The sequence below is a fragment of the Rhyacophila brunnea genome, unplaced genomic scaffold, assembly GCF_057557595.1.
Source record: "Rhyacophila brunnea isolate RB1 unplaced genomic scaffold, BYU_Rbru_1.0 scaffold_19, whole genome shotgun sequence".
NCBI classification, from domain to species: Eukaryota; Metazoa; Arthropoda; class Insecta; order Trichoptera; family Rhyacophilidae; genus Rhyacophila; species Rhyacophila brunnea.
In genome coordinates this window covers 30037501-30062937 of record NW_028232848.1, presented here as the reverse complement: position 1 = coordinate 30062937, position 25437 = coordinate 30037501, and the positions used below count along the sequence as shown (strand labels likewise).

At 32.2% G+C, this 25437-nt stretch overlaps 2 protein-coding genes across 3 annotated transcripts in view; one reads left to right on the top strand and one right to left on the bottom strand.

Moving 5' to 3' along the window:
* Positions 1 to 25437, bottom strand: part of LOC147072894 (elongation factor-like GTPase 1) — a 468820-nt gene that overhangs the window by 150051 nt on the left and 293332 nt on the right. The gene's annotated exons all lie outside the window — the stretch shown is intronic.
* The window catches only part of aos (protein argos), a 105561-nt gene that overhangs the window by 78904 nt on the left and 1220 nt on the right, over positions 1 to 25437 (top strand). The window contains exons 2-4 of the mRNA XM_085945809.1: positions 18737 to 18861; positions 21974 to 22241; positions 23175 to 25437. The exon at positions 23175 to 25437 is cut by the window's right edge and continues 1220 nt beyond it. Of these exons, the coding sequence (XP_085801935.1) occupies positions 18737 to 18861; positions 21974 to 22241; positions 23175 to 23417 (636 nt within the window). The 3' untranslated portion in view covers positions 23418 to 25437. The remainder of the gene's footprint in view (positions 1 to 18736; positions 18862 to 21973; positions 22242 to 23174) is intronic.

The window sequence follows — 25437 nt, the reverse complement described above, 5'->3', positions numbered from 1 at the left end:
TGAGAAGATGAAGAGGACGGCCCAGGGAGAGGCAGCGCGCCGGTCCACCAAGACCGAAACATTTCATTAATTCTCTGCCGACCACCTGTCGCAATACATCCGGTTTCAGAGACCATCTCTACAATGATAAACTCTACGCTCCCCAAACATTTAACCGAGAAAAATATTATTTATTAATTTAGAAAAAAAAATATTGAAATAATACAGCGGTGAATACATTGAAAATTCATAGACAATGCGAAGAAAATTCGGTACAAGTCGGTTATGGGGAAGCCAGGCGGGAACCGCGCTAATTGTCACAGCCGATTTTGGCAAAATTCATGAATCTCAAGAATGAAAACCTAATCTAAACTAACCTAACAAATAATCCAGTATATCAGCTATTTTCAAAATGTGTTTGCCGCTGGCGTCCCCATAACCAACTTGTACCGAAAATTCAATAGTAAAAAAAACAGTCTAGTGCTAAATGCAGTTGCAATACAATTGAAGACAATAATACTGTAATTGCAGGGTAAAAGTTCTTAAGTCGCGTTTCTACGAAATTAGGATTTTAATGTGATTGAAATAATCATGGTCTTTTTGTGTATGCATATTTTGTTGCATGTAAGCAAAATAAATAGATATTTTAATTTGTAGAAATATTAAATACTTAATTGAGAAAATCATTTTTAACTCTAAGTAAAATTACTTGTTCAAAACATTAAATATAACACAATATCAAAGCGTAATAATTCATAAATAATGTAAAAGAAATAAAATTAGATACACCAATTAACTGTAAGCAGAAGTATTTTGAAAACTATCTCAGCTGCAACCAAACTACCCCTAGAAACCATAGAATATATACAAACTTATATATATATATATATATATATATATATTTGACCGATCCTAATAAGATCATAACATCATGCGACTCCACGAAGTGGAGGTTTGTATTAACAAATTTCTGTGTCTACGAGAAATGGACGTTAGCCACTTGATCAACCTATTAGGTTCATACTATGACTCAAAACACAAATTGAAAAATAATATGTGTATTTGCTAGACTCAGGATTCAGGACTGAGACCCATGATATTATAAGGCAACGAGCAAGTCACTAGGCCATCGTGGGCTAAATACTGATACTTTAATAAGTAATATACATTTTATGAATATGTCTTTAAAACAATAAAAATATTTTTATAATTTAGACAATTGAGTAAGTACTTATATATATTATAAAAATTTACATGTGTGTTTGAACCCAGAGTGTGGAAAATAGGCTAAGCAAGAAGTGGCTAACATTCATTTCTCGTAAAAAAACAAAAGTATCTATGTTAACAAAACCTGCACTTTGCGAAGGCCCATATTATGATCCTCTTGAGGGTTGAACATGGTGATGTAATATATTACAAAATATATATTAATTTTAAAAGTGCTATCAAATAGGTCAACCGCACTAATAGCAAATTATACCACGTAGTTAAATCTCTAACAGTTTTTTTGTAGAGGTAAGTATCCCTCCCACATATTGTTAAATTAGCGTAAAGTTAAAACATCTACCTGTCCTTTCGTGACGCAGTCGGAATATTGCCGGTACATATTATAGGTAGATATCCACTTATATTGTTGTAATGTTCCACAATGATAATATATAAAAGGAAATATACCTTTTTATTATTGTCAGATTTAAATAAAGAACTACACCCACGTCCGGTCTGTGTTTCCGTTTCAGGTTAAAAGAAATCATTTATTTCATAGGACATTTTTTTCTGTTGGCAGTTTCGATATGTCGAAACATTCATTATCAGCTTGGATTTAAAACGGCCATTAAAAATTGGTTATTATAAAATATGCCTATTTAACAGAATGTATACGTAATATAAAGTATATTGTGATGTAACGACATTTACCTAGTTTGTAGAGTGTCCGTATCGTATAGGTATGTATGTTATTAGACCCGTAAAAAAATGCATGTTGATTTTGTTATGTGTCAAGTGCAAGAATCCAATGGTTTGGGTGAATGGTTAAAGACTACCTCACGTAAAATATAACCTCCATTCTGTCGTGTTCGGTAACTTGTACGTATGCAGTTCGCCGTAACACACTTCACCGTGAAATGTTGTATCGGAAATATATGGCCGTATATTAAAGACCGTCCAACCTCTTTGGGTCGTATAGTACCTACTGACATAAAATTCATGTCTAAATAAAACACGGTTCTTGTCGGTTTACACTTTACAGGAAGCCAGCAGCGAATGAATTTTGAAAATAGCCGATATACTGGATTATTTGTTAGGTTAGGTTAGGTTTTCATTCTTAAATTTATGAATTTTGCCAAAATCAATTGAATTAATGTTCATATTGAATCTAATAAAATTGGAGATCGTATAGTATACTGTCATGTTATTTTATAACATAACACACTAAGTCGAGGAAGTCTTTACGAGGGCAACACTACGCAAAAGTACGACCGGATCGCGCCTGCGCACGGGATAGTTTGTACGGAGTTCGTGACACTATTTCCGGCGCTATCGGAGCTAGCGGGCTTTTTACACGAAGGCGAAGCAGGAGTCGATCTCTCAGTCTTGATCGTTCGAAGGAAGCAGACGTCTTGGCCAGTTCCGGGCCTCGGGCCCTGGGCACAGGGCTTTCGATTTCCTGACGTTTTGGAGACGTGGACGATGGCCATCTGAAGGACGTCCCCCCCACGCCAGGAGATCGGAGGAACTCCACGGTCCCCACACGTTCGAAGACGCACTCCTCGATTCCGTCCTGGAAGGAATCGAGGAGTGCGAAAAGGCTGAGGAGCCCTTTGTGTAATCGGTATTTATTGTCATTTTATGTTACGGTCCACCGACCGAATTAGCTTTTGGGTTTTTGTTCTTATTTACTTAAATATTGTATCGCTTTAGGTGCTCGTGATTCACTTAAGTAATTATACATTTTTATACACTGTAGCCCGCAAGTTATCTTATTTATAATATACAATTGTTGAAATTTCTCTACTTGCTTTTCATTTAATTATCCTTCACTATTGTCTCTATGCATCATCATAGAGTGGCGCTCAATCGGAGATATTTATATTTATCCCATTTATTATGCCTTTTTATTAATCTAGGAACCTACACGAATGAGTATAGTAACCGGACAGGTAACTGAGGTCTTAGAGGAAATAAGTCAAACCACCCACGACCCTGCATCCTATTTCCCCGAGTCTCATGCTTATCCCTTTCCCTATATCCCCAACATATCCCTATTCCTATATCCCCAACCTATTCCCTATATTCCCATCCATACCTATTCCTATATCCCCAACATATCCCTATCCTATCCCTATCCTATATCCCGTTCCTGATCCCATCCTTCCTAAACCCCGACATAAATCCTTTTTCCATGACATTGGCACCCAACAAGCATCGTGTTTCTTGTTGAATATTTCTTTTCCAAAACACGATGACTTACCTCCTAAAGACTACAGTTATTTGTTTCGGATTATGTACTCGTTCGTTATTTTGTCCTAATTTTCTAAATTTTATTTGTTCCGATTATAAAACCTTAAATTTTGCTAGTCACGATTTCATACAATAATTGTTACCGTAACGGTATTTTGTTTTCAGAGTCATTAGTTCTAATTATACCGATTTTTGCCGGCTCACTTTTAAATTTTTTGATTACCGTCGTGTGACATCGCTTGCGTGCGCTTCCGTATCGGGCGTGATTTTAGACGCACTTTGATAATTATTCAATTTCTTATAACTTATTAAACTTGTAAATTAATTAATGACAAATTAAAACGTATTATTTGCGTTATATTTTTCTTAAAATTTTCTGGTTCGGTGGTCGTAACTATGTGTGTTATATTTTTCTTATATTTATATAGTCTTTTATTGACTTACGCGGTACTTGCAAGAGACGTCGGACTAGTCTATGCGGTATGCGCAGGATGGCGATCTAAATGATAGAGATCAATACGTCAATTTTATCATTGTCCTTGTGGAATTTATTTAATTTTGTGTTGTAAGCTACAATTATTCCTTCGCAAATTAATATTAAGAGTGTTTTATATGGTTTACACCTAATTTTGAAATACAATTTGCACATTTATCATCAATACATATTTCTTCTATAATTTATGTGATACCCACATTATTGGTATGGAAATGTCAATATTTGGGCATCGGAATTTGTGTTAACCATTGATTGTTTCAGCAAAAAGTTTGTTTTATGTTTAGTATGGTGCTAAAAGTGATTTAATAAAGTTCCAAAGGAGAAGGAAGGATGTCAAACTTGGACGAGATCGACATGAACACTTATATACCTACTGGATGACAAGAATTATTAACCTCAAATTTGATAGAACCATTGAATTGAAACATACTATGTGGATGTAACACCAAATCAATTGGACAGCTGGATGAACCTTATTATGGAAGTTTACAAAAGGTCCTTTCGTTCCATTTCTATATTGTGAATAATTAATAATTTCTATATCTCGAATAAAATCATTATCGGGTTATTCCACTACTTAGTCGACAGTCGAGCCGTCATCGATTATTTGAGTGATATATTTTCAGTCTTGTTAAAATTTGACACTAAATTATTCTGAATTCATTTCTTCTTAATTATTAACTTTCTATTCATTTTATTTTGCTATTACAATTAATTATTTGCGACGGTAGAATACATTTATTTCGGATAATATGTTTTTACATTGTTTTTCTTACTAGTTTGACAGTTCGATATTAGTTTTTTCAAATCTGTTCTTTTTATAATGTAGACAATTGAAATTATTCATTTCGCGTTCATTATTGATAAAATTGAAGTAATCTTTCGTTCATTGAAATAAATTTAGTCATTTTTAATTCCTATTCAATATTCATATTTCAAATTGATTTCTGTTACGTTAAACGTCAAGCGCGCTTACATTTGCGGTCGCTAGATGACACCTTCATAGAATTTATTTGAAATATTTAATTTCAAGATTCTGTTCTTTCGTAAGAATGATTATTTATTATACATAAATAATTATTTTTACAGGTGAATATTTTTAATAAAATTTTCCTTCTTAATTCCTATATAAAAAATTCCGTCTACATATTTTTTTGAATCAATTTAATTTTTTCTCTCCTGTCACAATCCTTTCTAATTTAAAGACATATTTTTTTAAAGCTTGTTGATTTAATTCTAGATGCTTTCACTCAACTATATGCAACTTTCCGTCCTCTCCTAATTTTTTAAAAAGCATATAAGCTAACATTAATTAATATCTTTAAATTCTTTTTTTCTCTTTTCAAATCCTAGCAATCAGCTATTTATTATTCATAAACATTCAATTTACTTTCACTTAAATTATTAATTACATTCTTTTTGATTTTGCAATTTTTTTTGGATAAATAAAAAAAAAAATTACTATTTAAAAATTTTCTATATACGTGTTGCATACATGTTAATTTTGAATTTGGTAAAATATTTCCATTCATGTATAGTTGTTAAATGATATAATTAAATTTTTCTTTGAGTATTAAAATATTTTTCTTTCAAATACAATCTTGAATGGATATTTAATTACATTTACATTGGAACTAACTAAATTATTTTTTCTTTCAATTTAACTTGAATTTAATAATTGATTATTTTTTTTGCTTGTTCAGCGTGCTTATTTTACTGGGCAAATATTTTTTAAAAATGCTGATATTTTATTTATTATCAACTATGTTTGAAACTTTTAGGAGTTGTCAAACCTTCATTCAGTATGACACACAATGTCAGAGATTTTTTCTTTTTGTTATTATGGAAAGGTGTGTTTCCGTGCTAGTCACACTCAACAAATTATTTTGGAATTTTGTCAGGGCCGCATTTTAATAATGCCTATTTATTAATATTCAATTTTTTTTGTGAAGGAATTTTGTACTGTTTGGTCTTTTGTCTATTACACACCTCAGATATTTATAAATTATAATTATTATTTTTGCTCTTTTACAAGCTTCTTTTTTGGATTGATTTTCTTTTTATCGAATTAATTATCGCAAATTTTATACATATATTATGTCATTGAGTAATATTTTCTATTATAAAATTCTATATTTCTTTATTTCAATTTCTTTGTGAATTTTTACTCACCTATGGTAAACTATTTCAGTTACTGACTTCTTTCCTGCACATGGCAATACACCCTTGTTCCGGTGAACGTCCATCGCAAAGGTGGTGGTTGCAGACCTTTCGGGAAGGAGGCCTACTCAATTAATACCACACATTCAGCATCTGGACCAACTTTTGGTAAACAAGCATAGTTCTAAATACTACCATAGTGCCAGGATGAGAGTTATGGTGTTCCCGGAAGACGCAACCGCTGTCTTAGCGTTTGGAAGGGCCTGTCAGTTTAGTTACCTAGTGATATAATATCTATATTTAAAATTACCTACAATTGTCTAATTAAGTACATCGCGCTGGTGATCGTGTGATCTTTATTTATACCAGTTGCCTTTGTACTTGTTTTTGCGTGACGGTTTTGTTTGCTATTTTTATAATATATTTTTTTTATTGATTGTAGTGATTGGTTATACTTGTTCTGTTCAATGTATCTTTGTCGGTACAGGTTGCGGGGAGATTTTATTATTATTTGTTGGCTGCTAGCTCCTTGGAAGTCGTGGGAACTGAAGGTGTCTCACTACTGTCCGGTGTGTTTTAGTGATCCGGGGTGCCGAAGATGTTCCTCGGACGCGTCTGATTTTTTTTCTCTAGCAGTCAACCCTCTTGGTATTTGGGTTGAACTATCGGTGCTGAAGACGGTCCCGTTAGTCCCCTCTCTTTTTGGCGTTGGAATCTGCCGCTGATTGTGTGGATTCCACCGCACTCTGATGTTTATGGTGGTGAGTTGGCAGGCGTGATGCAAATAATAGAAGCGATCGTCTGTCAACACTGATGATGTTGTGCAGCGGCCTGGACTGTATGAAGGAAATCAACCTACTTATCAAAATTCCTTGAGGGAAGAAAGTGGACGTTATTATACGATCTCTTTAGCCTTTCATTTTTTATTTTTGCAGCCCCAACTTGAATGTCGGACCAGTTGCGAACCATGTTGTTCTTTAATTACATTTAGCTTCCGATGTGTTCATGGTTTCCTCGTCGTTGCCTGGTTTTCGTGTGGTGCTTCCTTAACTTCGTTTTCTAGCTCATCCGGATCAGTTCTCTTCTTGATGGAGCTCAAACAGCAAGGAGGGAGTTGTCTCGAGATGGCGTCTCGGGTTTGGCGGGATTGAGTTGGTCCAGAATCTGCGGCGGAGTATTTTAAGTAGTTAGCTTTAAGTGTGTATGAAAGGGATATGGCTAGTTTTGCTATCGCGAGGTTTTAGAGTAGTTTGAAGCAGAGCCGTATATTCTGGAACGGACGATATCTTGCTACACCATTGTAGACTTTAACGTAGTATACTAAAATCGATGATTAATTTTAATGATATATTTTGTACTAGGAATTCTTTTCTAGCTTAGTTTCCTCCTTGTTCGCGTTATTTTATTTGTGGGAGCGCTGCTTGGGATCCGGACCATGGCTTGGAGGTCCATCACACGTCATTTGTTCTTTCAGGCTTAACAGAGAATCCACATCACAGCTGTTGGTTGTTAGCCACACTGTTATTTTTATTCAGATTAGACATCTGAAAGTAGTATATTTTAGTAATGCTCTTTTTAAATATTCGGACGGTGCTTGACGCACAGTATTTATTACTTTCCGACAGATACGCCCTCACGCAAAAGCAAACTGGCACTCATTGTTTATTAATTAATATGTTATTTGTTCGAACCAAGTTGGTGAATTTATTGTATTTATTATTATTTTTTATTATGTATACTTGCCAAAAACCACGGCATATACGATTGAGAATTTATATTTTTTGCTTTGTGCACTTTATAACTTTTGCCAACTATTAAAGGTTCATCTTTTTTTCAATAACTTAATATCATTTGAAATCAATTTATTAAATCATTCATTGATCTATTATTATTTTCAACTTAATTACTCAATGCTTATATTATTACTCAAATTATGGAAGCAATTTTAATTTCTATTAATTACTTTATTATATTATACTATCTCTGCAACTTTACCAATTTAATGAATTGAATTAAATTTCTTGAACCAAAATATTAATTCATTTATATACAATATATTAATTTATTATACCATTTCATATATTATTATTATCTGAGGTGCATTTAGGTAAATTTTTTGGCTATTATTTCAATTTTTTATACTGACATCAAATCTTTTCAAACTAATAATTATTATACAACTCTTCCTATCTTTTTGGAAGCTTTATCTAAATCAATCTTTATATATTCTAAATATTGCAGTTTTACACTGCTGGGTTGAATCCCCACTATTTATTATGATGTGAATTATCTGTGATAAATTATTATATTTTATTTATTTATTTCCATGTACACGAGCTTAGGTGTTTTTATATTTATTAGATCTTTTTTAAAATTTATAAATTATTGGTGGACCGGTTAGGTAGGGTAAATCTACGAGACCTCTCCCAGCTCTTCACTCTTCAGCAAATAATCTTCTTCGTTTTTTGGATTCTTCATAAGCCTCTCCCTCTGTCACCAAATAACAGAGTGGAAACTTCATCTATATGTCTCCTTCGCTTCGCCTGTAGCCGCGCTATCTCTAAGCATGCCGTCCATGATGCCCAACCCCTGGGAGGATTGATGCTATCAGAAGACCCCCCCGAGAAGTTGACAGTCGAAGTCCTCGCTATGGCTTGTCCTTCTCTTACCGAGGTTGGAGGTAATGTCATGTTATTTTATAACATAACACACTAAGTCGAGGAAGTCTTTACGAGGGCAACACTACGCAAAAGTACGACCGGATCGCGCCTGCGCACGGGATAGTTTGTACGGAGTTCGTGACACTATTTCCGGCGCTATCGGAGCTAGCGGGCTTTTTACACGAAGGCGAAGCAGGAGTCGATCTCTCAGTCTTGATCGTTCGAAGGAAGCAGACGTCTTGGCCAGTTCCGGGCCTCGGGCCCTGGGCACAGGGCTTTCGATTTCCTGACGTTTTGGAGACGTGGACGATGGCCATCTGAAGGACGTCCCCCCCACGCCAGGAGATCGGAGGAACTCCACGGTCCCCACACGTTCGAAGACGCACTCCTCGATTCCGTCCTGGAAGGAATCGAGGGCAGCGAAAAGGCTGAGGAGCCCTTTGTGTAATCGGTATTTATTGTCATTTTATGTTACGGTCCACCGACCGAATTAGCTTTTGGGTTTTTGTTCTTATTTACTTAAATATTGTATCGCTTTAGGTGCTCGTGATTCACTTAAGTAATTATACATTTTTATACACTGTAGCCCGCAAGTTATCTTATTTATAATATACAATTGTTGAAATTTCTCTACTTGCTTTTCATTTAATTATCCTTCACTATTGTCTCTATGCATCATCATAGAGTGGCGCTCAATCGGAGATATTTATATTTATCCCATTTATTATGCCTTTTTATTAATCTAGGAACCTACACGAATGAGTATAGTAACCGGACAGGTAACTGAGGTCTTAGAGGTAATAAGTCAAACCATCCACGACCCTGCATCCTATTTCCCCGAGTCTCATGCTTATCCCTTTCCCTATATCCCCAAACATATCCCTATCCACTACCCCCATCCTACCCATACCCATATCCTACATCCCCATCCTATCCCAATTCCATCCTTCCCATCCACATGTCAAACCATAATATGACAATACGGTCATCTCTTTCCGATAAGAAAGCTCATGGCGAACTGTGCCACGGTGAAATGTGTTAGTACAATTTAAATGTAACTATATTCTCTGGCGGCTAATATATGTACTCCGATTAGGACCGAATATGATTTCTATAAAGTAGCATAATATGGAACTCTGAGTGGAGTTTATATTAGGTACCGCACTTTTATACAAGGAATGGTAATTTAACCAATCCGTCTTAGACGATTGGGATGTCTAGACTACAGGACAATTAGGCGCCAAATATATGAAAGAAATATACGTAGGCACGTTACAATTTCAATCAGCAAGTAGACAAGCAACTCTAATAATATATGTATCTACATAACATAATAAATTAAACACGGCAAACACGGAAATTATCAGTTTTTTACGTACCATATATCTACAAAAAATCTACAGAAATAATAATTATATTCACAGCTAAAATTTATTTCGCTCAAACAATTTTAAATGTATTAGTAGAAAACATTTTTCTTACTATAGGCTGTACTCGTATAGAAAATTATGCATAACTGATTAAGACGACATGGTTTGAATTTGGAATGAAATAAAACGAGAAAACAGAGAGTCATATAAGTATTCCGGTTTTAATGGAAGCACGCGTGAAATTCTTTGCCGGACAATGAATGAATGAATGAATGAAATAAAAAAAACCGGCCCGGACACGTTTTTATTTAAAAACTAAACTCTTTGAGGCAGTGTGTTATGCGGAAAAAATAGCTTATAAATCTTCTTTAAAAAAACGTCCTTCTATTGTCAGTTTTTAAATGTTATAATAGTCTCACCCGGCAAGTGAAATACGAGTGTTCAAATCCCACTTGTTTTAAGATTCTATTAAAAAAAAATATATATATAAAGTACTCATTCATTTAAGTAATTAAAAATATTTTTTTTAAATTAGAATAATATTGATATTGAAAACGAGCTTTTTTAATGAGCTTTAAATATGAACATGAATGGGGTAAAAGGTTGCTAGGGATAATGATTAAAATATATGCAAATGTAATTGTGTAAATATACACATTGCACCCGGCACTGTCGTTTCTCGGGTTCCATGGTCATTTCCCAAGATTTTTTCGATCTTGAGTGTTTCTGCGGTTGTTTCATTGCGCTACTATGTATCACTTATAGTACGGTTGCATTGCTACTACTACGTTAATGTAATTGGCATGTTATATAATATTGAAAATGAAAATAAAATAAATAAATTGATGCTAAATGTAGTTACTTTAATCATTAGCAGTAGTTACTCTTTTCTCAGCCTAAATTCCATATACATAAGAAAAAGGAATTATTTAACACCTATGATCACGTTACATTAAATATATCGAAATTACGTGATCGTCGTAGATGATGTCTTTATAGAGGGTGACGATGTTCAAGAAATGTGGGAAGTGCATGGAGATAGTTTTCTTATATTTTTTCGTATACTTCCCTGGAGGCAGTCTCGATAAACAAGGAAAGCCTCAACCACTATGATAGGGCGCACTCGAGTCAAGGTGGTGAAATTAGAGACCTTTTGTGACCGACCCTAGCTTAGAAAGAAGATGAATATTATGTAATTTATTTATTTGGTTAAAAATCACTGCCATCTGTTGAAAAAACAAGCTCCCTTAATATGCTCAACTAAAACACCCACACATCCAAGTCTATAAATTTTATTTTACATTCGATCTGCCCACAAGTTTGTTTTCATTCTTTTATTTATTTTTCGGTTTTGTACGAGACCTCATTCACTACATTACGACCCGGGTAATGGGCTTATTATGATTTTTTCACTGCTACTGTTTTACGTACGTGTACACCAAACACAACGTGGAGCGATTTATAATAGTTTTCCAACTACTTTAAAATACCAAGAAAATTATAAGGAAATATGAGATATGGTGGTCATTCGGCGTACACATTTCAAATTTTGGAATGGAACAATATAATTGAAATCGTATTCAATTGTTTTATTTTGACGTTCCAACTGAATATCATAACAGATCAGCTGATTGACGTTTGGCGGCCATCTTAATAAAACGGAATGTACAGACCTACAAACTTATTTGGAGAATGAGATGGGGAGCCACTGCCGAAAACTACCCAATCACGATTCGTAACTGGCAAAATCTGACATTCGGATGACGTTTTTTAATATGGCGTCCTATGGTAGTTCGTAGTTCCATTTTTGGCCATTCTCCAGATAAGTTTGTAGGTCTGTACATTATTTTTTTTGATTTACAATACAATTATTCACATTAAGCATACCTACAAAAGAAAACGAACTTTTAAAATATAAAGATACGTACCGTAAATTTTTAAAACAGTTTGAAATATAGAAGGTAGAGTCATCAATTAACATTACATGCAACATAATTTGTAAAAGCGTTATAAACATACCTATTAGAAAAACCAACATAACATTAGTTACATACTTGGTTCATAGATGGCATCAGGATACTCCTAAATTTAGTTTTTACGTCTTTGTAGTTTTTGTTATTCAAGACCGAATTTCCACAAAACAACACCACAAAATATTATAATTATTCCACATAATAAATAAAGTAGATTTTTAAGAATTATCAGCAAGATTAGTACCTACTTTGAGCTGTAGCTTATTGGGAAGTATCCTCACCTAGTAAACGAAAAACGAATGTAAAAGATTTTTTTGGTTCTTGTCTGTTTAGTGGAAGCCAGCGGCAAACAAATTATAAATAATTACAAGATAAGAAGAACTTTTTATATACCACGTTTTAAATTTTCCGTTGAATCATATAAACTTGACAATTCTATGTATTAATAAAAACTTTTTATTGTACTTGATAGAACTAAATAAATATAGAATATTGCAATGTCATTTTGACATTTCATATTGATTTCCATAGTAACGAACGTATATATTAATAATTTAGTTGATAGGACCCCCTTAGCAACCAACAATAATAACTTTCCATACAAAATAGAATTAACTGAAAATGAATTCAATTCTACTTAAAAATGGCTAAAAGTATTAAAAGAATGCATTGTCGTCGTGTTCTGATATATTATAAAAGTTTCAAATATCTAGCTAGTTGGGAAGTTTGTTAAAAATCTTCAATCGTCCAATATAAATCTTGGACAAACAAGAAAAAATGTGTACTGGACAAACAAGAATACGAGCTAATAAAAACGTGGTAATAAAATAGCCGATATACTGATTTTTTTAGAAATTTGTTAGATTAGGTTAGGTTAGGTGAGGTTCGGTTATGTAAGGTTATCATTCTTGAATTATTCATGAATTTTGCCGAAATCGGCTATGAACATTGCCGCTGTTCCCGTCTGGCTTCCAGTAAACAGATTTGTACCGATTTTATGCGTAATACCTAATGCAACATTTTTAAATCAAGTGTATATATTCCACCTTGAAGAAAATTTTAATATATTATATTGCTAACCTACACAGAAATGAAAAGTGTGCTCGAATAGAACTAACTTTAAAATGCACACATACATAATTATTTTACAAAGCAATTATTCATATACCTATCAACATATTAATTGAGTTAGTAGCTAATTTAGTAGGAGTTTGCTTAATTGGCGATCGCCAAGATCGCAAGAACAACGTATTAAAATGATAATTATTTATTATGAAGCATAACTAAATGTAGTAAAATTTCCGTAATGAATGAATTATTAATACACAGTTTTGATTACATAAAGATTGGGTCAATGTTAACGCCTTTCATTTTCCGTTCGTATATTAGTTGTATTGTAGTTGACGAACCTGTGCGTATGCGATAGTTAATGCAGTAGAATTGATATTTAAATTTATTAAAAATAATCTAAGTAGGTACCAATTTTAATTTTAACTATTTTCGAAGAAAACTTGCGATTATCATGACGGTTAACAGCATAAAAATGTGTCTTTATTAAAACATACAAATGACATTTATTAAAAAAAATATATAATTATTCATCTCCTATTCATAATACAAATATTTTGAGTGTTTAAACAGAAAATTTAAATTAATATAACTTTGTAAATAATATAATCAACCAATAATTTTTGATTCGTGATGAAACATCACTGTCGGTTTAAAGAAAATGTATATAATATATCCGTTAATATATTCCCTAGTGTAATGCAATAATCACACTTTAGTTTATATGTAATACTAGCTGAAGTCGCTTCATCGATCGATATACATCTTACTTAAAACAATATTAATCAAATTATTCAATATTAAATTATCTGTATCTATGCACATGTTAAAATGAAAATAATTCTGACAGCCAAGTCAAACAAAAGAAATTAAAATCGAATTAAAAATATGAAAACTTTATCAGTCGTGAAAATTCTAAATTTGAATAATCGGCAGGAAAGGTAATTTGAACAAACAAATATTGTACCTATTTTGTGTTGAGTAGGAAAATTAAATCAAACAGACATATTTTGACGTATATATAAATTACGAAAATAGATCATATAATATATTATGTATCAAATTAATAGATATTCATTAATCATCAAAATTTATTTAATTTAGCAAATTAAGGTTACAAAAAAAATAAGTACAAAAATTAATGAGATCGAGAAAACGTCCAGTTAAATTCACCCATATTATGTAGGTAGAAAACTTACTTATACAAATTTATATCAAAAAACAATTCGGTTGAACACAGCTTATTGCCTTCTCAAACGGCATCACCAATGTCAGGTAAATTATACGATAAGTTTTAGTCACTACCTCCTCTTATTCTTTAGTTAAATCTATTTTATTAAAACGTTTTTCTTAGCTCGTATTCTTATTTGTCCGGTGGTTGTTTGTCCGGTACAAATCTTGCAATCGATTTTTAAACTAACTTCCCGACTAGCTAGACATTTTAAACTTTAAGAATATATCAGAACACGGTGCTAATGCATTTTTTTAATACTTTTAGCCATCATTAAGTAGAATTGATTTCATTTTCAGTTAATTCTGTTTTGTATGAAAAGTTATTTCGGAAGAAATCCGTAAAATGTACAACTATTATTGGTTACTAAGTGGGTCTAGCAACTAAATTATTAATATTAATATATACGTGCGTTACTATGGAAATCAATACGAAGTGTCAAAGTGACATTTCAGTATATTCAGTATTTCTATCAAGTACAAATTTTTTTGATCGTTTAAGCTAGTCAAGTCAAGTTTATATGATTCAACAGAAAATTTAAAAACTTTGTAGGTATATAAAAAGTTCTTTTTATCTTGTAATTATTTTGATTCAATTTGAGACTGATATAATATGCCTACTTTTGTCTGAATATATAAATAAAATAAGCAACAATATCTTCTACTTTGCGCTGCCCTTTTCATATAAAATTGTAATCGAAGCTATTCAAATAAAATATTATCATAATGCAGCTATGTTCCGCAACGCTTGACCGGTGAGATCGGGTTGCAGTGTTTGACCACGAGAGGAGTCTGCAGTGTTTTAGTGGTCTTTTATGGCGTTCGCCGCAGGCATGTGTCGCGGTTTCGTACCCGACACCAAAACTCCACGGATACCTACTTCGCCTTCACCGCAAGCTTCTATCAATTCAACCCTTCAACAAACATCCAGATATTACCATCATAGAACACAGTCTGCCTTGCCACAGTTAGCTGTCGTAGGTACTGAAAAGAGATTTCAAATTCAAATTTTTTTTTTTTTACATTTTTTTTTCGATCATGTCATCTAATATGATCATATGGGCCTCCACAGAGTAGAGGTTTCTACAGATTTTGTTTTTTACGAGAAATGGATGTCAGCCACTTGCTCAACCTATTAGGTCCATAACCTGACTCACACACAAATTGAAAAACAATATGTGTACTTGCCAGACCCAGGATTCGAACCTGGGACCCACGGCGTGATAGTCCAACGCTTAAGCTCCACCGTGGGCGTTACATTTATAGTGAACATTAAAAATGATGGTACAAGTCGGTTATGGGGAATGGGGATACACATTTTGAAAATAGTCGATATACTGAATTATTTGTTAGGTTAGGTTAGTTTAGGTTAGGTTAAGTTAGGTTAGGTTTTCATTCTTGAATTCATGAATTTTGCCAAAATCGGCTATGAAAATTATCGCGGCTCCCGCCTGGTTTCCCCATAACCGACTTGTACCGAAATTATTAATTCAAGACGTTCACAACATGACAGTTAGAATCAAAGAAATATTATTTAAACAGTATTATATAAAAGTTATTAAACAGTAGAAAAATGTCAATAGACACCTATATATATATATATAGAATGAGATGGCCGTATAGAATTGAGATAAAAATATTTGTTTTTCGTAGATCATAATATCATCGTGAAATTACAAAACCATTCAGATGCGATGTTTGTTTGGAGTCGGTGATGTAACAATTTTAACAGAGTCAATATTAGCATTGATTTGATATTTGATAGGTAGGTAGGTATAATTTGATAAAATGATGAAAAAAATGTGAATTTGTCACATATTTGGTACATAGGTTACGTTATTATTATTTACATTATTTTTATGGTTATATGTACGAGTATTTATCATTAAAATTTAGTTTATTAAGTTGTCAATTTTTTACGGTTTAGATTTTTGACAAATTCATAGTTTTAATAATTTTTATGGTACTGTTCGGTTATCAGGAATACAGCCGAAAACACATTTTGAAAATAGCCGATAAACTGGATTATTTGTTAGATTAACCTAACCTAACCTAACCCAACCTAACCTAAGCTAACCCAAACTAACAAATAATCCAGTATATCGGGTATTTTCAAAATGTGATTTCCGCTGTATTCCTGATAACCGAACAGTACCGTTTTTATATTTATTTAAAAAAACATCGATTTTTATAAAAAATATAAAAGTGTATTACTTGAAATCCTTTTTATATAGGATCCCCCTTAAAACACAGCAATATAATAAATTGTGTTATTCTTGGTGAAACAAAGTGGTTCTCTTCTCTCTTGTAATGTTAGTTATTTTGTAGGTAGGACATATTGGCACATTTTAAAACTTATTAAACGTTTAAAATCTCATCATGATAATAATATCTTCTCTGACACCGTTAAATGAAACGTAACCGCTTTACTGTGGTGGAAAATAAAAATTCCCTACTATGACACACGAAAGTAACTGATAGTAGGCCTCAAACCACCGAAGATAATATCCATATTATATATTCAGCTCTGTGGCAACGAGCTTATAACAATATATACGAGAAGAGGAGTACCTAGGTGGGTAGGTACTTGAAACAACTTTTAATGCTGGTTTATCATAGACAATGATGTCCCTAAGCAAAGTATCGCCCCATGTCTGACTTAGAATGACGTCTCATTTTATTTTTAGATACTGTAAGTACATTCAGACAATTAGACAAACAGACAATTAATGCATCAAATATATTGAAAACAAATTACATACCTACACATTTATTTACTGAGGTTTAGAGCATTTCCACGAAACCTGTAGGTCTGAGACGTTGACAGGATTGGAGGCCTTCTTGTTAGTTTTTAAAACTTACATCGTTTCGTGGAAAACCGTCACTGTTTTCAATAATTATAATGATCGTATTTGTTCCTTTCATTGCCGCCCCTAAGCAACGCATGACCTGCTTACTATGTCACTATTTAAAGGTATACTTTAATCGAGTAGAGTAAATTTGATTAAATATTAAATATGTATACGATTAGGTATAAATTCTACATAACTACTGTTTTGAATATTCGGTAATTGAGGTCCCATTGTTAAACGATATAATATTCCCATGCTATGACAAAATATGAGTAAGTACCTGTTGATATTTCTTTAAGTCATTATTATTATAGGTTAAATGTTTGAAGAAATATAATTCTGACCAAAACGTTTACGTTGCAATAAAAATAAAACCATTTTATACCGAGGTGTTCATCGAAAGTAGCTTAGTGTAACAACTTTTCATACAACGTGTTGAATTGACGAATAAACGAGTGATTTGAAAAATGCTCACAACGATTTTTTTTTAAATCGTATAGGTATATCACTTATGCTTCTTCAATACTCAGCGAAATTCTAATACTTACCAATAAAATCAAAGAATAATTTAATTTTATACTAAGGTGGAATATTACATGTAGATACCCAGTACCTAGGTACATGCATAATATGTCTATAATAACAAATTTAGAAAAACATAATCATGGACATGGAATAATGACGAAGAAAAAATATACACGTCGTAACTGCAAACGCATAAAAATACAGGGAGAGTGTTTGGTTACTTGTTTACTGCAGCGAGAAAGGAAAATCATATCTCCAGCGTTAGAGTATTTCAACGCATGGTAAAGCACGAAACGCAAAAATTATAATATTTTTTATTATTTATAATTCATAACCCTTTTACAGTTATAATAATTTAATAACGAATACAACCAGTTTCGATCACTTAAACTTTAGAGAGACATTGGCAACTGAAAATAATAGTAAATTATATAAAATTAAAAATACATTTTGGTAGGTAGGTACTTATTTAACAATCTAACAGTTTGTTATACTTTTTTTTAGGTAGGTACCTAATATGTAATTCAATAATTCAGAAGACAAAAATTAAAATAATAACCTGAAACATGGGTCAAAATTTTTAAGTTTTGTGAGTAATTTGACCTCTAAATAACAGTGATTACTAATTAGCTACATGCCACACTAAACAATACAATTTAATACAATACACGTCTTGTAAATACTTATTTAGTGCATGATATTTGACGAGGAAAATACTAACTAATATTAGCTACTTCTGTTACCTTTACAAATATTATTATGACTTCATTAATTCCAAAGAAACGTATGTAATTATATGAATAATACAAGCCAATTAGGTACGCAATCTTATTTGGAAAGCAGGCAAACTCAGTTGATTATTATTTCTGTAGTACCTACGTTATAAAGATCTAACTTATTTTCTTATTTAGGTAGGTATTTCTGTTATAAGTAATATTCAACGTTTTCTTTTTCTTAATTTCAGAACTCTGAGGATGATCTTCCAACCTGTAGTCCACACGCGGTTTGCAACAAGGTCGATCTCTACGACGAGAATCTGCCTTGGGTGGAGAGGCAATGCAAATGTCCTGGGCATCATGTTTGTAAGAGGTAAGAACTAAAAATACTACACCTATCTATAAATTGGCCGCAAGTCATTCTGTATCATAATCGCACACTATTACCGCCTGCATCAGCTGTCAAAAATATAAGCATAGATAAACAAAAAGAAAAGATTCTCCTCAACAGTAAATTTAACAAATATATCTATAGGTTTATGTAGATATTGTCAAGATAAGTCCTGATGAATTTAATTTATAAAACGAAACATGGTCGACTTGTACCGAAAGTAAAACATTACCATTGTAATAGAAACTTAGCTATAACTGGTATGAACAAGAAACACCGTGTTAATTGTTTTGCATACCGGGCAGCCAAATATACTTATACTTAGTTAGACGAATAATGACAAAGATCGATAATGGCATACGTACATAATAAAGAAACGTCAAAGTTACAACACCACCATTTGTCGGTGTAAATTTAAGCTTTATTAAAACACTTAATTTAAATTTTTTAATTTGAATTTGTTATGAATGGATGGTGATGTACCTATTACTTACTTATTAATTATTGCGAAAGAATGTTTGTTTCTCGTTAAGCCCTCATTCCACCCCCAAAAACAACAAAACACAAGATTTTGATGTCACTTTTGAATAATTGAATCACTTTTAAAAACCTTCCAGAATCGCCGTCAGGTGTTGTAGAGTTGTTTCTTCATAACTTTGCACTCCCGGCTCTATGATGAAAATTATGTAATATATTCTATAAATATTTTTTCGAATATAACTATTTATTTATAAAGTTCACAAGGCTCCCTTTTGAAGTCGAAACAATTTAGTTCGAAAATATAACATTTTTTATTTATGATAATCGATAGGTATTCAATGCAGTAAATTACAATTCAAAGCTGTAGGTACAAACAAAACGATCATAATTATTTCATTCATGAACGAATTCATTCAACATAAGAATGTCCAATCAGTGGCGTGTCAATCAAAACAACTGCCAACTTTAATGGGCATGAGGTATGCCTGATTTGTTCGGATGTGAGAATAAAATAATACAAAACGGAAGCTCGGATATTTTTTACATAAATCATTATTTAGCATAATAAATGGTCGAAACCGGTGGATAGATAACCTGTTGGCGTAATTGTATGAATTATTTTAATGACGTTAAAAATATATCATGGCGAGATCATGTAAGATTTAGGAAATCAATAATTATCACGCGGGATTGGAATGGTGGCTTAGCCCGATGCCGTGTTATTGCGGCATATCCGCTATCCAACATATTACATACGCGACACACACATACATAGATAATAATAATTTATATTATTTCATTGCGACAACCATACAATTTTGCCTAAAAAAGTGTTGTATCCAACAATTTGCACGAAGGACATTGGACGAAATCATTAAGCCGTTTGCAAATGGAACAGAAGCATTCAAGCCGAATAATCTTGAATAACTGATCAGCACTTTATCACAGTGGTAATTTACAAGAATTCAAAGAAAATGGTGGACAGTGAAAAATTTTAATTTTGAACGTTGACGCACTGAAAGATGATTATGAACGTACTATGGTCAGAGCTGTTAGAATACCCTTTTTTAAAAGTTTAAAGAAAATCGCATAGGCTTCGGTTCCTGTTCTTTAAAAGAACGTATATTATACGATTTATATCGCTATACATACAGCATATGGATACCATAATTAATTGACATTCAAGTGCAGCATTATGCTGACATTAATAATTACTATATATTTGTAAATAAACGACTTCATTATGAGTGAATGATGAACAAAAACTATAAGAACGATGGGACCTCCAGCCATGTCATTTTTAATCTTTTACGATTCAGGGTTCTCAAGATACGGAATCAATGGTTCCGGTACCATTCCCAGGTTTGCTTATGGTATAAGAGATTTTTTGTAGTAATTCATCTACGTATTCGAAATAATTAGGTTTCGGTGTATTTGGATTTACAATAATTGGCACGGACTGTCATATTATATGCAGTTCCGTTGTGTTCTATGGAGTGACGATTTTGACAGATGCAGGCGATAACAGTGTGAAGATACGAGTGAATCTGCAATGTAAAATGACGTGCACCCAGTTTTAGCGTCACTGTCCTATTATTTGTCAACAACGTATTTAGTTTACTCGACACTATTAATTAAAACCTGACCTTTGTAAAAGCACACTAAAGATTGGAGTTAAACCTAATTTTAAGCTAACCTAAGTTTCTAACATTAGATACCTAGTTCGAGGCTAGTGTTTTCTCTCGTAAACATATCACTGTCACTAGTAACTAACACCGAAAGTTTGGACAGGACACTGCAGCGATTTTTTTGTGGATAGGTACTTTTATAAGTTATTAAGTATCCGGATAGCAATGTGTTAAATAACTTATTATTTTTTTGCAGTAATTTGTCTACCGGCGGATGCCCAGTAGGTATTATTAAATAATGAACAAATTTTACCGGTGTTTTTTTTTGTTTTTCTCAAACGTAAAACTCGCCGGCAACAGAAAATCACGATTAAAAAAACATATGTAGGAATAATATTCTGTATGTATCTATAAATATGATTTATGGAAATAATATAATTTTGAAAACCGTACCGTAGTCATCTCAGAAAACTGTGACAAAACTACATCATGCGCAGCAAACCTGGCGAGAGCGTCCGGGGTGGATAGGTGAATTTATCGGTGAAGTGATCGAAAGTAATGATATCTCTCCTACGTCAAGGGTTTGCTCGATAAAGGCGCCTTTGTACGATGTTGTTTGTCGTAACATATTGATTTATTTCGTTGGTTTCATATAAATATTATTGATTGCAGACTATGTTAAGACCTATTCGTTTTAACAAGTGTTGTGCAAATTCATTTTTCATTATTGATTACATTTTTGAAAATTATTGTATATAAGTAATCATAACACACACGGACGCGATGTTTACACATAAGTGTGAAAGCATGTACCTTCTAATTGGTCTATTTGTGTCATGGCGGCTGACGCATAGCTTTTTTTGCTACACTGGCCGTATTAATAGTAATCAATTCAATGTATCGTATATTGGTAGCAGTACCAATATATTATGATAAACACGGATACATCCCCAATTATTAATAATGTCATCCTTTCTGTTTTTCAGCAATTTATCAGCTGACGACGGGCATACCCTGGTGGACAAAACTCGTCATTACAAAATGTGCGAACCAGTGAAGAAGCTGCCCAAATGCAGATATTTCAGAGACGCGACTTGGACCCTCATTTCAAGCCCCGATGCCAACGCCACTGAACAAATCGTCCACTGCCATTGCCCAAGAAATTCTGTAACGTATCTACTCAAAAAGCAGTCGTACGAGACATCTAGCGGCAATGTTGGATACCAATACACGTTCGCGTGTTCGCCACAAATCGTAAGTGGTGCTGTATATTTAATTGGTGGATTGAGTCTGCACTAGTTCTTTACCTATTTTGATAACAGATGTCGGTAGAGAATAGAATATTTTTTTTACATCATCCGGCAATTTTCATATTCTTTATTAATATTTTTAACATATTATTTTTAATACTGGAAGAGCACATAATTGTACATAGTAATACGTTATTTATTTATGATTTCCTTCATGTATTAGAATCAATAAAATCACGGAACAATAGAACAGAAAATAAATAAAAAGGATTTCAAGTAATACACATTTATATTTTTATAAAAATCGATGTTTTTAAAATGAATATAAAAACTATTAAAACTATAAATTATTCAAAAATCTATATCACAAAAAATTGAAAACTTAACTAAATTTAATAATAAATATGACTATAAAATAATATGTAATAATAACATGGGACTTTGCACCAAATTCACATTTTATAACATTTGTCTTAAATTGTAAGTTTATCTTTGACTTAAAATAAAAAATATTTTTCTTTTTAATGTTTTCAGATACACATTTATTAATTAATACAGTTTAAATTGTAAATTATCAAAAAAAATTCTCAAATTGCAAGCTTCGTATTTTTCCGCTAGGTGCCTCTTGTAGAAAGGCTGAGTAAAGGCTTCACCTTAATGAAAATACATAATTTTGAAAAATCACAGAAGCATACCTATTACAAAAAATTCTAGAAAAGAAATTATACTTTTCACTGGCCGGGTTAATGTTTTTATTTTTTAAGCTACCAACTGTCTGTAAGTTATGTAAATTATTTCTATAATACAAATTTATCCCAAGTGTTTCTAATAATTTTGCGAATCATTTTAGTAAAATAATCTTGATTATTTATAAACCTGGTTGCCATTCCATTGGTGGATAATACACAGTCTAATGGTATATATGTATTCATTACAGAGATTGCGGTGTTCCCGAAAGGAGCCTTGCAGACTTTTTACAGTACGGAAAAGACAAGAGGCTCTCGATGAAGTCAACACGAGTGCGCTGTGCCAGTGTCCTCGATCGCACATCTGTCCGAGACGTCATACTTCTCCCGGAGTATTAGCAGGGAAGACATACACCGAAGAAGCCATTAGGACGTATTCCGGGTATTGTATGCCTACGGTTCCCCCTCCAGAGTCACCTCTACGCGATAAGTGAACATACATGACATTACAATAACCAGAGAAAGAAGTTAGCTATTACAGCGCCGCCCTTGTGGTAAAATTCGCAACTAAGGATGACATTAAAAAATGCGGGAAATGTGTTCAGATGATTGAAATCATAACCTAAAATTCTAGTGATCAGGTTAATGGCAGAGGTTTTTCCGCCGTGTATAATATTTATTTCTATTATTGACGCCTCGTTGTGGATAGTGACAGTGGACAGTGTATGGAAATATAACTATTTATGAATTGACAATACAATAAATTATTAGGATTAAGTAATTACTATAATTTAAGAATTAATTCTTAAATTTTTTTTTAATAAAGAGTCGCCGAGAGACTGATGTGTACAAATTATATAATATGATTTAAAACAGTTCATGACTTCATTTTAATGAATGTAAAGCATATTTTAATAGGAATTACTAAACTTACATGTATTTTAATACCAGATAAATGTACTGAAATGAGTTTAAAATTATTTTCATAATATATTAATTATTACAATATTATGCATTTTATTAGTTTGAATGCATGTTATTCTCCCACGAAGCAGTGGTGCCATGAATTACGATTTCCTGACAAAGAAAATTTTAAATATTTGTAATAAATACTTAAAAAAAATAATAATATAATATATTGTAAGTGACATGAACCATTATATTATTAGCATAAATAAATAAAATGCCAAATATTTGTACAATTCTTAATATTAGAGAGTACATTTAGTTGTCGCAAAGAATGTACAAATTATTTCAGACTATATTTCTGTATTTATTAAAAATTAAGTATGTAAGTGTAATGAAATCATGAAACATACAAATATTGATGCCATTTCAAACAGATTTGTTTTACACAAAATAAACATTGGCATTTTAAGAATACAATAAATAGACACAAATCAATCAGCTATACGTAAATCTTTCAATAGACAATTATTTATTATTTGCAACATGCTGGAATGCTGTACAACGATTTGTGATATGGATCATCGAACCATTGTTTATCTATAGTGGAGGTAGGCTGTGGAGATATAAATTGAGCACACTATAATTTGTCATTCATACTTATTTGTTTACATTTTACTAATAATACAAAATTGCAGATGGTTTTTAAAATCTGATTAAACCTTGTCTAAGCCAAACAATAATAGATAAAAAATATTCTTCTACATATAAAATATCCAATGTTATGTATGATTTTTTAATGACATAATTTTAGATGTTTTATAGATAAAAGAATATTATTTATTTTTGAATTTTAAAAACTAATCAATACCATCTGCAATTTGTATTCTAGTTCAATGAAAACCAATAAGTATAACTGACAAAGTGTGGATTATTTTTGTCTGAACTCCACAGCCGACCTACACCATTCGCCACTGATGCTTCGTTCATCTATGGAAATCATTCCTACTTTATAAAGTGTTGAACTTTGAATACTTTTTACCTTGAAGCACATTTTATATTGCATAGGATGCATTTATTGTATTGAGCTTCAAAGTTCTACTACAAGATGGTGTTACTACAGTTACATCCATGAAAAATTGAGAAATGATTTTATTTCATGAAAAAATTGTGAAATATAAATAAGATTTTTATGATTAATTTAAATAAAACTAAATATGTGTATGAAAGCTTTAAATACATTCTACTAAACTCCATTATATCTTGTTATATTTAATAATATTATTAGCCTTAGCATAGAAACGAACCTATACATAATATTATGAATTATAGTTTATATTTTTATTATAATAAGTACTTATTTTTTTTCACTTAAAGGGAAGTTTTCATTAAACATCCTTGTAGTCAACGAATGAATCAAATATTTTTATTTAATGGATATGAAGATTTTGAATCAACGCAAATTAGAAATACTGAAAATCGTGTGACACCATTTACGGACGACCCCCATGAATATGATAAATAAAATATTTATTGTACTTGTATGGGTAATCTTGAAATGATATTGTAGTAGGTATTATTAACATTTTTTTTATTAACCACTCGATT